This window comes from Anguilla rostrata, chromosome 19 (genome assembly GCF_018555375.3).
Source record: "Anguilla rostrata isolate EN2019 chromosome 19, ASM1855537v3, whole genome shotgun sequence".
In the NCBI taxonomy this organism is placed as follows: Eukaryota; Metazoa; Chordata; class Actinopteri; order Anguilliformes; family Anguillidae; genus Anguilla; species Anguilla rostrata.
Genome location: NC_057951.1, coordinates 13,943,701 through 13,957,906, shown reverse-complemented (window position 1 = coordinate 13,957,906; position 14,206 = coordinate 13,943,701). Strand labels below are relative to the sequence as shown.

The 14,206-nt window shown below is 49.4% G+C and overlaps 1 protein-coding gene across 1 annotated transcript in view; it reads right to left on the bottom strand.

The window, feature by feature from the left end:
• Positions 1 to 11,263, bottom strand: part of lrp6 (low density lipoprotein receptor-related protein 6) — a 47,283-nt gene extending 36,020 nt beyond the window's left edge. The window contains 2 exon segments of the mRNA XM_064319484.1: positions 4,321 to 4,729; positions 10,686 to 11,263. Coding sequence (XP_064175554.1) covers positions 4,321 to 4,729; positions 10,686 to 10,740 — 464 coding nt within the window. The 5' untranslated portion in view covers positions 10,741 to 11,263.
• Between the last annotated feature and the right edge of the window lie 2,943 nt (positions 11,264 to 14,206).

Sequence of the window (14,206 nt, the reverse complement as noted above, 5' to 3'; positions counted from 1 at the left end):
CCTCTGATGAGCAGGCACATGCAGGTAGGAGAGTGGGGCTCATGCAGCTGCAGCGCTGGTCCTCAGATGTGCACTCTGGGCAGAACACAGAACACACAGCTGAGAAGATTCCGGAACCACTCTGCACTCCCAGGGTCCCAAACGCCAATCATCACCATCCCCCGGAGCGGAGTGGCCCGCAGTGTCTGGGCGGGGCCACGGGACAGTAACCAGCCCCAGTCCTATCATTATCCAACCCCCCCCAATCCATCAGCACAGAGGCAGCCATGTGCGCTTTCCTACACCCCTGTACACACCCCTTACATGTTTGGGTCTTCCAGTCACTGTACCCCAAGGCTCACCTCCAGCATGGCTGGGGAGACACAGGGGTACCCCAAACAGCGCAGAGAGAGAGAGAGGGAGAAAGAGAGAGAGAGAGAGATGGAGATGGAGAGAGAGAGACAGAAAGAGGGAGAGAGAGAGACAGAAAGAGGGAGAGAGAGAGAGAGATGGAGAGAGAGAGAGAGGGAGAAAGAGGGGGAGAGAGACAGAAAGAGGGAGAGAGACAGAGAGAGGGGGAGAGAGAGAGAGAGAGGGGGAGAGAGAGAGAGAGGAGGAGAGACAGAGACAGAGAGAGCGAGGGAGAGAGAGAGAGAAGAGAGGAGGGAGAGAGAGAGAGAGAGGGGGAGAGCGTAACGGTGTGTGAGGTACAGGACCGGTGCTGAAACGCAGAGCCTGTCAGCCACCGGTGCCTGAGCGCTGCTCTCAGCTCGTGTCACTTTGGGGTGGGGGGGGGTGAGATGGGAGCACAGCAGGAGGGGCGGCTGGGTTGCCAGGGTGGGCGGGACTCAGCGAAGCTGCCGGCGGGGGTTATAAATAGCGTGTGGGGGCTGGCGGAGGATCATACGCACGGGGGGGGCGGGGGGGGAGGGAATGAGAATCAGACGCAGGAAGGACGGGGTTTCCAACGGCATGCTGGGCCCGTCGCCCCGCCGACCGTCCTCTCTCTCTCTCTCAGCAGGAAACGGCGGCGAACGTGTGCCCCCCCCCCCTGCCGGGGATTAGGCGCGTGGAGCGCGTCCGGACCACCGCGGAGAAAGCCCCGGAAACGTACGGGCGAAACGAGCTCCGAAAACATAAACATACCGAGCGTCTCACACCGAGGGCGCGCACGTTCCCCTCAAAACACACAACAGAGCCTGTACATACACAGGATTCTGCGACACTCAGGAAAAATAAAGATTTGTTTTCCCTCACTGCGAGAAAAGGCATTTCTAAACCAGCTGATTGGTAGTGCTGCCGTCTGGACCCGGTTGGCCACGCCCCTGCAAAGATGGCTGGCTCGGAGCCAAGATGCGAGCAGCAGGTAGGCACGGAATGTACACGGAAGCAAGAGCGTGTCCTCCTCTCCACATTTCACCCCGACCTTTCACAAGGAAGTTTCACAGTCAAGCCAAGACAGAAACGCACGCGAAAATAAATTAGACCAAAAAATACCAAAGAATTTTTTTTTCAATCCCCATCCACCTCGGGGACCCCTGGCTCAGACTCCTGGCCCCCCGAGTTCGGGGACAGGGTCCCCAAAGTGGGCCGGAACAATGGCGCCTTGTGTCGGCCTTGGCTGCGGCAGGGCGGGGCGCGGGGGGGTGATTGGCATGTGGGCGGGGTCAGTGGACCACCGCGGAGGACCAGGGTCCAGTTCCCCCCCCCCATCCCCCCCCGGCCTTCGCCCATCCGCCCCAGACCCGCTGCTCCGGTTACCAACGGTCACCTAGTTACCGCCTGTCAACAGCACGCTCCGGGACAGCCTCAGTCCCCCTCTTTCTGCCCCCTCTCTCTCTCTCTCTCCTTCAGTCTCCCTCTCTCCCTCTACGCTCTCTCTCAGCGGCACAAAGTCTGTTTTCAAGAAGTGACCAAATTCACAGTAAAAATAACATTAGAAACTCCAGCTCTTCCTCTTTCGCTGAGTTAAACAGGAACACTCAACGCAGATCGAACCTTCTCCTCCGGAAATCCGATTAAAAGGAACTCGCAAAGTGGAAGACCCGCTAGGCATCGCATTCTGTCCATCAGAAAGAAGGGGCCCAGTTCACACTTGAGTTGGATTTAATGCCCATATCCTCCGATCTGACCAAACCAGGCTCCCAGCCACCGATCTGACCAAACCAGGCTCCCAGCCACCGATCTGACCAAACCAGGCTCCCAGCCACCGATCTGACCAAACCAGGCTCACAGCCACCGATCTGACCAAACCTGGCTCACATCCACCGATCTGACCAAACCAGGCTCCTAGCCACCGATATGACACACACACAGCGCACGTAGCAGCGGGACAGAACCCAGAAACGTGGGAATGGCAGAGAAAGGGCGCTCGTTTCATCAGAAAAGGATAGAATGCGGTCTGAAATCAAGCCGTGGCAAAAGGGGGGAAAACACACTCACTACCCCGAGTGACAGCCGAAATATCACCACGATCCCGACCGTAACCAGCGCCGAATCAGCCGCTAGAAGAAGCCAAGAGCGAGACGTCTACCACACGGCTCGGCTCATCTGGCTCAGACACGGACTCTCGGATGAAAAGAGGGAGACAGCCAGACCAGACACAGACCCGCGTAAACACGGTCTCTCAGACCAACGTTTCCACAGGCAAAGACAGGACAGGGTGCCGGGCCTGAGACCGTCAGGCGGGGAATCTGAATCACAGCGCAGACTCTCTTTCCCACAGTGCACTGCAGAAAGAGCTCACCCTCCACTGCCTCAGTAAACACCCAGGCGTGTGTTTCCAGGGAAATGAGGCGGAAAATTGATGCAGACAAACAGTCTGACTACAGTTAAATCAGCAAGTAGATAAACACACACCCCCTTTACACACACACACACACACACACACACACACACACACACACACACACACGCACACACACGCACACACACGCACACCCCCTTTACACACACGCGCACACACACACACACACACACACCCACACACACACACACACACACACACTACACACCCCACACACACGCACACACCCCCTTTACACGAACGCACACACACACACACACACACACACACACCCCCACACACCACACACACACACACCTTACACGCACGCACACGTATTATCAGCAGTAAGATGGCAGGATGCTTCAGTACCTCACATACACACTATTATTTGATTAATCCCTTTACAATGGGTGTGTGCGATTGGCTGCCCCCACTCCCTCCATCAAAACTTGTTTTCCCCCCCTTCTGAAGGAGAGATAAAAATTTGTATGCTCCTGTATGTAAATGAAACTCGTAAAATGACTTGAGTGCTTGGTTAGACCTTACAAAACCTGACTGATCACACACTCCATGACACCTCTAGTAGACAAGCGTACACCCTCTGCAGTTCACTATACACTCTCTCCTACAGTCTGGTACACTACACACACTATCCTGCAGTTCAGTACCTTATACACCCTCTCCTGCAGTTTGGTACACTATACACACGCTCCCACAGTCCACACAACTGAAGCAGTTGCCTCCAGCCTTAATTCACCTCATTTGGGTTCTTGGATCTAAACTGGTTGCCAACTTCAGAGCGAAAACAAAAACCAGCACACAAATAAAAAAAAACTATGACTTTCAGGAGATGAATGGCTGAGACAGACCACACAGCGCACTGGAGCCCACTACCAAACACCAGTCAATCCGCTCCACCTCGAGGTGCCACACTTCCTGAGCTGGGCTCGTTAAACTTGCTTAATCCCTCCACCGGCTTCACGCTTTCCAGTACAAAACACAAAACCTCTTTCCCAATCCAACGATCCATGCCAAAGACTCTGGAAAACGATTCTGTTCACTGCGTTTACACACGTCAAAGCACATTTCATCACAAACAAATGGAAATGGCATGTTGCTCATTTTTTAGCATGTAGGTACTTCCTGCTGCCAAGTACCGACCCAGGATTTCCAGGGTTGGGGTCAAGATCCAGGTTCTGTGTTTCCACACACACACGCATGTACACACACACACACACATGCACACACACAGGCATGCACAGACGCGTGCGCACACACACACACAGACACTCATTCACAATCGCACACACACAAATAACTAATAAAGCTGTTTAGCCATAAGCAGCCCGGACAGAACCAAGAACAATCTCACAAACAGGACAAATTCACCCCAAATCGCCCCAGACCCAAAACAGTGGACCCGAGAGCTTCAGCTAGAAAGGGGGTGTAAACCGTGGCCATCTTCCCCCTTGGGACGGCGCCAAAAAACACCCCTCCGCTGCCAGCGCGACAGGGAGGGGTGGAGCTGGGTACCTGAGAGCACTGAGCCTTACCCTCTCGCTGGGTCCAGGGCGATGGCCCTGGGCTGGTCCAGGTCCTGCCAGAACAGCACCTTCCTCAGCGACCCATCCAGCTCGGCCACCTCGATCCGGTTGGTCTCCGAGTCGGTCCAGTAGAGCTTGAGCCCCAGCCAATCGCAGGCCAGGCCGTCCGGGGAGTGCAGGCCGGAGACCACCACGGTCTGCGCGGCCCCGCCCCCGGCCCCGCCCGAGCGGTTGAAGCTGGTGCGCTTGATGGCCTCCTCGCTGACGTCGCTCCAGTAGATGAGGCCCTGGGCGTAGACGTAGTCCACCGCCGCCGCGTCCTCCAGCCCGCTCACCACCACCGTGGCGTTGCCCCGCCCCTGCGCCGCGTCCACCAGCCGCAGGTCCCGCCGGTTGGCGTACAAGAGGAGGGGGGTACCTGGGGGAGCGGGGAGAGAGAGGGGGGAGTTTAAGAGTTACGTTAGGCCTGCAGGCCTACAGAACGGTCTCAGACAGCACCGTGGCGGTCCTATCTGTGAGCAGCGCAGAGGCCAGTCTTACATAACAGCTCATTTAACGGCACCAGCGAATCACGGCTTAAGAATGCAACAGCGAGAGCAAGCAAAGCGCGAAGAGCGCAAAGCCCTGCGCGGGGGGACCCATGAACCCCGCTCCGCAGAGCCCGCCCCCCGCCCCGCAGAGCCCGTCCCCCGCCCCGCAGAGCCCGTCCCCCGCCCCGCAGAGCCCGCCCCCCCCTCCGCAGAGCTCGCCCCTCTCCGGACCATCAGGCAGCGGCAGCGATGCGGTAACGCCGCGCGGCAGGGAGCGTGCAGCGATGACCTCACGCCGAAACGCTCTCCAGGTGTGCAGCTGGCTTTTCACGCCACCGGCTTCGACAGAGCAAGCGCGTGAACGGGCTGGAAGAAAAGCATCGTCAGGAAAAGGGGGAAAAAACAAACTAATTATCTTTCATCGTTTTTTCTTCTTCACGACAGAGCCCAAAAATGAAAGAAGAGGGGTAGTAAAGTGAATAAAAAAATACAGAACTTGTGGACGTGGAGCCCGGCCATCGTTGGGGTGCCGTACCAGCGGCCGGTGAAGTTTATTTATTTATTTAAAATGAGGAGCTGAGAGCGAGCGGGGGTGAGTCACGCAGGGGGCGGGGCCTGGGACGCACGCGAGCGCAGCGGCGCTAACGCCCCCCCCCCCCGCTCGGCCCAGGTGCGGGCGTGACTCACCGCTCACGCACGGCCGGAATGCGGGACACAGCCTCCCGTCTCACGCCAGCTCCGCCCGCCGCGGACCAATCACACGCGTGCGCTAAAACGCGCGACAGGGCCCAAACGCGTCCGAACGCACCCGCGCCAGCCGCTCAGCACCCTGGGACACGGCTCTGTCTGGGGTGAGACTGCTAACTGCCCATTCATCATGGATACATCATGACACCGATGTCAACTTTGCTCATGCCCCCAACCTACATTACTCTGCTGCCTGACTGACCCCTGACCCTTGACCCCAGGGGTCACTATGGCAGCCAATCAGAAGCACCAGTCTGTAACTCACCATGTACTCTCTCCTTTCCAAGACACATCATGCAACAAAAAAACGTTTCACATTTCATGGCCTTCTCCTTCACTCTAGTCCAGCACAGGTCTATATACGATCTCTGAGTCATGCGACATGAGGTCATCGCAAGGTGTGCACACTGCTCACCAGCTGAGCTGCTCTCCTGAAGGTGATGAGTTCTCCCCGTTACACATGTTACCACTCACCTACACAAAGTGGCGTGACTAATGGCCAACCTTACACCCGTTATCCATTACGGCTCATAATGCTTTCCAGGGGTGAAACCGAGCAGCGCTACCCAAGAACCAGAGCACTAGAACACAGGCTACATCTCCAACAACCCCGAATAACACAAACACAGAGCCACAAGACCTAAAACCCATAAAAATACCATTCACTCATTAATGCTTTATTAGCTTTATCACAATGAATTCTTGTTTTTATTTTTTTCCCCAAGCACAGAACAGAGCACACAGATCCAGGCTGGCTCCAGTGCACTCTGCTGCAACGCACTGCTCTCTCCTCCAGTGAACACGCCCCTCTTCGCTCACGGAGGACTGACTGGGGCGGTGTGTCGTCCTCCACGCTGCACCTGAAACCCCGGCCACAAACCTGCCATCGGTGCGCCATTCGCCACCTGTTTTCCAGCGGCACAAAATCGGACACGTGCCCGAACCGAAACCCGCTAACACAGCACGCTAACACGGCCCGCTAACGTAACCCGCTAACACAGCCCGCTAACACGGCCCGCTAACGTAACCCGCTAACAAGGCCCGCTAACACGGCCCGCTAACGTAACCCGCTAACGTAACCCGCTAACACGGCCCGCTAACACAGCCCGCTAACACGGCCCGCTAACGTAACCGCTAACACAGCCCGCTAACATGGCCCGCTAACATAACCCGCTAACACGGCCCGCTAACGCAACCCGCTAACGCAGCCCGCTAACGCTCGCCGCTACACGTGCAGGGCTTACGTCACCATCTGGCCGCTGCGTGCACACCGGCTGCCTCTGCTTGTAAAAGTGAAGGAAGAACAGAACGGGGAGAAACCAACGCTGCACAGCGCCACCTACAGCAGAGACAGATCAGCGATCGCACCGCCGCGTCCGCCAGTCACTGTGTCCACGGCTGCAAGACGCCAAGAGACGCGTCAGTGCCCTGACTGTTACTGATATGGCACAGCGCTGCTCTTTTAGCTGCTGGGCCATATCAGCTCTGTGTAAAGTGCTCGAAAGCGGAACCGCACAGACTATTCCCATTAGAGACATACACGGCTTCAGAATTACATCTGATATTTTATTTCTTCCACTTTTCCAGCAGACATGTTTATTTTCCACACCAAAGACACTGTTGCACTGGTTGGATTTTGACCAATTCATTCCAACAGAGTGTAAAAGACACATGTAGGGCAATACTCCACACAACTTATCAGGCATACAAAACTGACGTTAAACTCACAAATCATATCAACAAGGGAGTGTTACTCACTGTGAACAGGAGTAGCCTAACCTAAGGCTGACAGGTTAGGGATTGTGGGGAAAAATCAGGGAGAGAAACAAAATTGATAAATTTGGTGAGAATCATTTCCTCCACAATATGGCAATTGTAGAAATCCAAGGCAAAACTAAGAATAAAACTTGGCTAACTGTGGGGTCCTCCTTTAAAAGTCTGCAGAACGTAGGACAAAGCATGCAACTTATAAACACACCAGGAAAAAAAATACTACTGAAATGTCCAGTCCTATTCACAGATTTTTTTTTTTTTTTTTTTTGAGGGGGTGGGAGTGGGGGGGGCAGGGGGCAACTTCCATTTCATAAAAAGTGGCACGGGGCCAAACCCCAATCTGACACATCTACAGCCACAGGGATGCACCACGCTCACAGCAACCCCAGGGTCCCCGCCACCGGTCCACTCACTGCTTTTTTAGCACGGGGGAATTTCCCTGACTAAATATTTATAAGCGCACGGAACACCAGGAAAGTTCACTGAAGTTGATCCAAGACTACCACTCGACTCTGCCAAGTGTAAACAGAGGGAAAATTACATTTTAGGACACTTAATATTTGGCCACTGATAGCGTTCAGATTTCTGTTCACCCTTTACCACTCTCTTAACGCCGCCTCCCCACGCACACACACACACACACACACACACACTGAAGGCACCTTGCATGACACACTGGATACAATTATTCTACAAGCACACCATCATCAGCAAGTCCATTTTGACACAGTTTAGTGCACATTTGCTTGTCAATCATACAATGATAGGGTCTCTGTTCAAGGCAAATTCAGCCTTCCTCCTTTGGAACCTTTCGATATGACTATGATTTTATGCACACACACACGCAAGTCACTCCACACATCATTTCAAAATGCAGCCATACATATAAAAAGTTTCAAATAAGAGTTCACTGGATACATCTGAAATGAGTTGCGATCTTCCTCGTCTCAATGTGCACATACAAGTACGACACTAGAAGAAAAATGTCCAAAAGCACCAGCTCTGCCCAACAGCACAGAGGGCATCTGGATGTCCAGTGGAACTCTGAGAGGGAGAGAGAAAGAGAGAGACAGAGAGACAGAGAGAGAGAGGGGGGAGAGAGGGAGACAGAGAGAGAGAGAGAGAGAGAGAGAGAGAGAGAGAGAGAGAGAGGGGGCTTGGTGTACCCACAACACAGCCCGTTTCTGGGATTAGGACGGTGTGGAACCATCTTGGAAGTTCACAAATCCACAGTTGCGACATGAAAGCCGCGCTCTGAGGCGCCCTGCTCAATGGAAACAACACAGGGCCAATATGGCCGCCAGATGGACCAGGCCCCAAACGCCTGCCTCCAATATCCCCCCTCCCAAACCCCCTGTTAGTGAAACAAAACTCCGCTGCACAAACTCTGCAAGAGCAGAAACTACTACAGCAGCAGCGAAACGGCCCCTCAAACACAAGCACGGGCACCTTTCATAGGAGCGCACGCGCTCTCGCATTGCGTGTGCACTTGTTTATGTTTAGGGGGAGGCTAATGAGGTGTGTCCAATCATTCGAGCCTGTCAAATCATTTTCAAGGCCTGAACAGAATGAAAATAAAAGGAGAAAAACCACACGGTGAATGTCGGATTGGATTTTAGAGCAGGCGGGCCAAACAAAATGACCGAGCATTTAAGGAGGATTACAGATTGCACATAAAACAAGACACCCACTAAAACGCCAGTGGAAAATATCCATTTTGTTTTCCACACAATGACAACATCCAGACCCTATATTCCCCAGTGGCTGCTAAGCTGTGTTTTCTGCATGGGTATACAGAGTTTGTATTAGTAAGGCATATCTAGGAATGCCTAGAATATCCAATCAACTAGTGCTCAACAACAAAAACATCCATGCTTAAGGAACACGATCATTTGCTGAGCAGATTACAGCAGGACTGCACCTATGTCCCGGCAGGTTTAATGTACTAGTTTAATGTGATTAAAGCGTATATGTTACGAGAAAAGCACAACATTTAAAGCAGTCAACTGGCTCAATTAAATATCTACCCCAATGGCACACGGAACAACTAGAAAAACCAGATAACCCTAACTATTGCCTACAATTTATATTAAAAATGAACCTTGGTCAGACCGATGTGCATACACAAAGATTTAGAAAAGTATAGTAAAACCACATTTTAGTTTTGCAAACACTGCCTAAATTTTGCAAGATTAAACCATTGTCTCTAAACCCAAATTACGTGAGGCTGGACATGCGTGGTTGCTTAAACTAAGTTGCAGCTGAGATCGGCGTGCCACGATCCTACGTGTTAACCACCTCAAAGGGATCACTTAAGGAAAAAACACCGAACCAAACAATAAACAATCTACACACACATTTCAAAACAACAAGAATAATATTTTTAAATGACAGGAGAATTTAGGAAGCTGGCTGCTGTAAACAGCTTGCAAAACTTTCAAGATTACAAACAAAACAATATGCTTTCCAGATGTACTAAATAACAATTGGTGAAAGTTACACAGCTATCCAGTTATAGTCACTAGTATTTACCCAAAGGTGGAAATAAAGAAAAATAGTATGTGTTTACTGTTGTAAGACCACGTAACTGCATCGCCAGATAGGCTAGTGTAGTGAACGCACAGGCATTCGTTCTGGTGCCAAGTTAGCGAGGTAGCTTGCTAGCCAACTTGAATTCGAGTAGGTAGCTTGCTACGCTAACTGGCTAGCTACAACAAAGCAACACCAACGTTTGACCTCGAACCAAAATGTTTGTTTGTATTTTTTTACTCTCTTATTGTTTGACAAATACGTTTAGTTAGATGCCAGTTTCACGTTGAACATTGTGTTAAAATACAACAACTGTTTTACAACACAACTCTCCGGTGTATTCTCTAAACAAAAATGCATTGCATTTCGTAGAGGAAAACTGGGAAGCAACGACCACTTCCCAACGTTCCCGATAGCCAATCTCAATAAATTCATAACGTTTGTGCTCTTTTTAGATTAAGTAGTGAGAAGTGATAACAGATTTACTCCATTTGGAAGAGGGAAATATTGAGGAAGACTGGCAAAAGTGCTTGTGTAAATCCATTGGAGCTAGTTCGGTTGTTGGCTAGCTTGGTAGAAACTAGATATGCGCAAGCATTCAACACACTAAATTCGATACATGGTAGAGATCTGCACTGTACTTGCAATCAAGGTATCTAACGTTAGCTGGCTACCCTTAACGCAGGGCCCCATTCGTCTGCACGCAAGGCCTTGTGCAAAAAATGGCCACTTCTCCTCGGAAACCTTTTCCCAACTTTCCAAAAAGGCAACAAAAAACCCACATCAAAAACTCACCACGTATCAGCGAACAAAAACTACACCACAACAGACTCCGCAGAACGGCGCCCATATTTCTCCCGTTTTCTCTTGTCCCCGCCGCTCCTCTTCAGCGCGGGGATACCATCGCTCGGCTGAGTTCTGTCCTGTGAATTATCGGCTTGTTGGATGATTCTGGGTTCTGGCTACAATGTATCTGTAATTATTCTCAGTTCCATTCTGCTCGCGCTCAGCCTCGGCGGCGCTGCGATTCCAAATCCCTGATTCGGCTGCCTGAGCGCAACAACACGCTGGCTCTCGATTCGTCTCCTTCCGCCGGGAGAAAAATGTCAACCCTCCCCCCTTTTCCCGTATTCCTCTCAGTTTCTTTCTCCAAAGCGCTCGACCGCCCGGCTATTGTTTTATCTGATTGCATTCGCTCTCCTTCAGCGAGAGGATTACTCCTAAATTTAAGACGTTGCAGCCAAAATAAAAATCTGATAATGTTGCCGAGCCTCTTGTCTTTTTAAGAAAAGGGAAAATGCAGATTCCAACAACAATTGTTTGGAAGCAAAGAAGCACATTCCAAAGGGACTAGTTTCTCACGGCGTGATTGGTGCTCCGGTTTAGAACAACATACCCCGGTGACCCTGCTCGAGCTACTCGGTCTCTATAGCTCCGTTCCTGAAGGGGTTGGTTTGTGTGCGGTAAACGGGAGTAAATACGGCGTATATTCTGTGCGCAATTTGTCCTTTCCCATAGATTGGAGACCCATGTTTATCAACGGAGTGACAATTGCTTCAGGGTAAATGTTACTACGCTTGGCATGATAAAAACCGGTCATACAATACTATACCATGAATGCATAAAAGGTTTTTGGTGGATTTTGCTCATGTAAGCAACCCTACTCATTGTAGAATTGGTTGTCTTCAAATGATAATAATAATAAATGTATAATGAAGCTAAAGACTTATGATTGTAATTGCATTATCTGAACAAAAGGTGCACTTTGATATTTTTGACCTGTGCTCTTCTTTGTACTTGAAAATTCAGAAAATTGACCTAGTAATTATATTTCTCAGTCTTCAAGAAAACTGCCACTTTTCACCAGACAAGCAATCTGTCTATAGTGAGCTGGAGGCATATAGACAATGTCTTGAACTCACCGCTTCTTGGAAGTTAAAGCCAAAAAATAAAAGCATCAATATTAATTTTATGGGTTACCAGGGAGACTTTCTATGACAAATTCTACCTGTGAACTTGCCACAATCTCCAGGTTAAAGTATGTGACATTATTGTGTTATTATTTATAAATGGAATTATTGGGGTGTTTATCGGCAAATGCATTTTTGCAGTGTCAGCTAATGTTAGTGTTGCAAACAAATATTGAGTGTTATTTGCTAGTCCTGTTCCAGCTGAAAAAAAGGTGTTGTAACATTGGCTGGTGGTCGTAAATCTTATTCAGTCTTTACAGTTCTCAAGATAAAAAAAGAAGAAAATGGCTGACTGGAGTGCAGAGCCAGACCTTAAACCAGTCCAGATTTATACTGTACACAGTAAACCTCTCTGCCACACTCATCACCTTTACAAATATTTCATATTCAGTTATTTTTTCAAAAGCGTGTTTCCTCTTGTGAAAAGTAAATAAAAAATATGAGATCTAAATTAAATCAAATGTTTTGATATCAAGCTATGCAGGTGTAACTTCTGAGGAAACAATCAGTCTGCATTTTTTTTTTGGTTCATGTCCTTCAAAACTTTAATCATTCTTTGGTGAGAACATCACCGGCAGTTAATTTAGGAGGGGAATTAATGGCATTTAATGTTTTTCCAAAATTTAAGCCAGATCTAGGGGTACAAGTCTAGCATTTACACCCTAAAACGCATCCTCAATTAAATGAGTGAATTAAAGGGGAAAAAGAATTTACTTCAGCCCCCCCCCAGCCCTCCATCCTACCCAAATCTCTTGACCGTGGTATTTTTTTTGGTCCTGGTTACACCCTTGAAGGTATGTGCTGTACGCTGCAAAGTATAGTAATCATTTTAAAAATTATATTCACATGATTTATATAGTATATCCTTCAATTGAATAAATGTGCATTCTTTTTTCATAAGGGCAAGCACATTTCATGTGTAACCAATGATAAAAGTCATGTGGGTGTTCCGATGTTTGTTCCAGCTTTATGATCAAAAAGAACATTGTGAAACTGGACATCCTTTTGCTTGATCTTCACTACAAATGCGAAAGTGCTGCAGAGGTCGTGGAGGAAGGTCCCTGTTTACACCGCGAAACGGAACGATCCTGTTCATGAAAGTTACATGATGAAGATTAACGACAGGAGTTACGGAGGGCGGACGTGGTCATTGGTAACGACTGCACGTATCTCATATTAAGTGAGCTGGTCTTCGCATGACAGTGGATACCCCAATTTTTTGCATGTGGTTCTAATCACAACAAAAACTTTCTGAGACTGTCCACTCCTTTAAAAAAAGCAAAAACTGTATGTATCTTATATGGGAAACATTTTGATTAATGCAAAAAATAATATATGTTAAAAAAACCTACAACATATGGTCATGCTTTCTATAGTAAAGGGGAAAAAGAGGTAATCCATCCCCAACATTCATTCAGTAGGGAATCTATCCCCAACATTCATTCAGTAGGTAATCTATCCCCAGCACACATTCAGTAGGTAATCTATCCCCAGCACACATTCAGTAGGTAATCTATCCCCAGCACACATTCAGTAGGGAATCTATCCCCAACACACATTCAGTAGGGAATCTATCCCCAGCACACATTCAGTAGGGAATCTATCCCCAGCACACATTCAGTAGGTAATCTATCCCCAGCACACATTCGCACATTCAGTAGGCAGGCAGGACGTATTTTCTAACACGTCATTCATCTTGAACAAATCAATGCTTCAACATCCAGTCTGTTAATATGACAAACATCTGCCACCATGTGAGGCAGATGTTTAAAAAAAAAAAAAGTGGGGGGGGGCAGTATAATCCAGTGAGACTCTTTCCTTTTAGATTTGTACCGCCACGCGAAAAACCTGTTAAAAATGCCAGTCCCAAAATACAGGGAACAGGAGGGGCCCAGAAAGGGAGGGGTGGGGGGGCTGCTCTGTACAGGGACAGCTTGCGCTTGCTTGCCTGCCTCTGACTGTATTTGACAGTTTTTGCGATTGGTCTGCACTTTTGTTTTTAGTGAGAAACATCAGCTGCTGGAAGTCACTGCTGAGTGTGTTACTGCAGGATTCCCCAGCCCAGTCTGAGCTCTGAAGGCTGGTGAAGCCCATGTTCACAGACCTGAACGTGAATTTTGACGGTTACAGTAGTTCATCTTCAGCACAGAAACGGCCAGTCTTTGGCCTGAGTTTGTTCATATTCAGAGGCAAAGCGAGAACAGCAGTAAGATCTGAGATATGTTTGCACAGGTGTACAAACACCTGTTTCCGTCTGCTGTATCCACCTTGATCAATAACTACAACAATGACATTATGTACATCTTTAGCGATGCCAGTAATATAACTAACACATACCTATCTTTA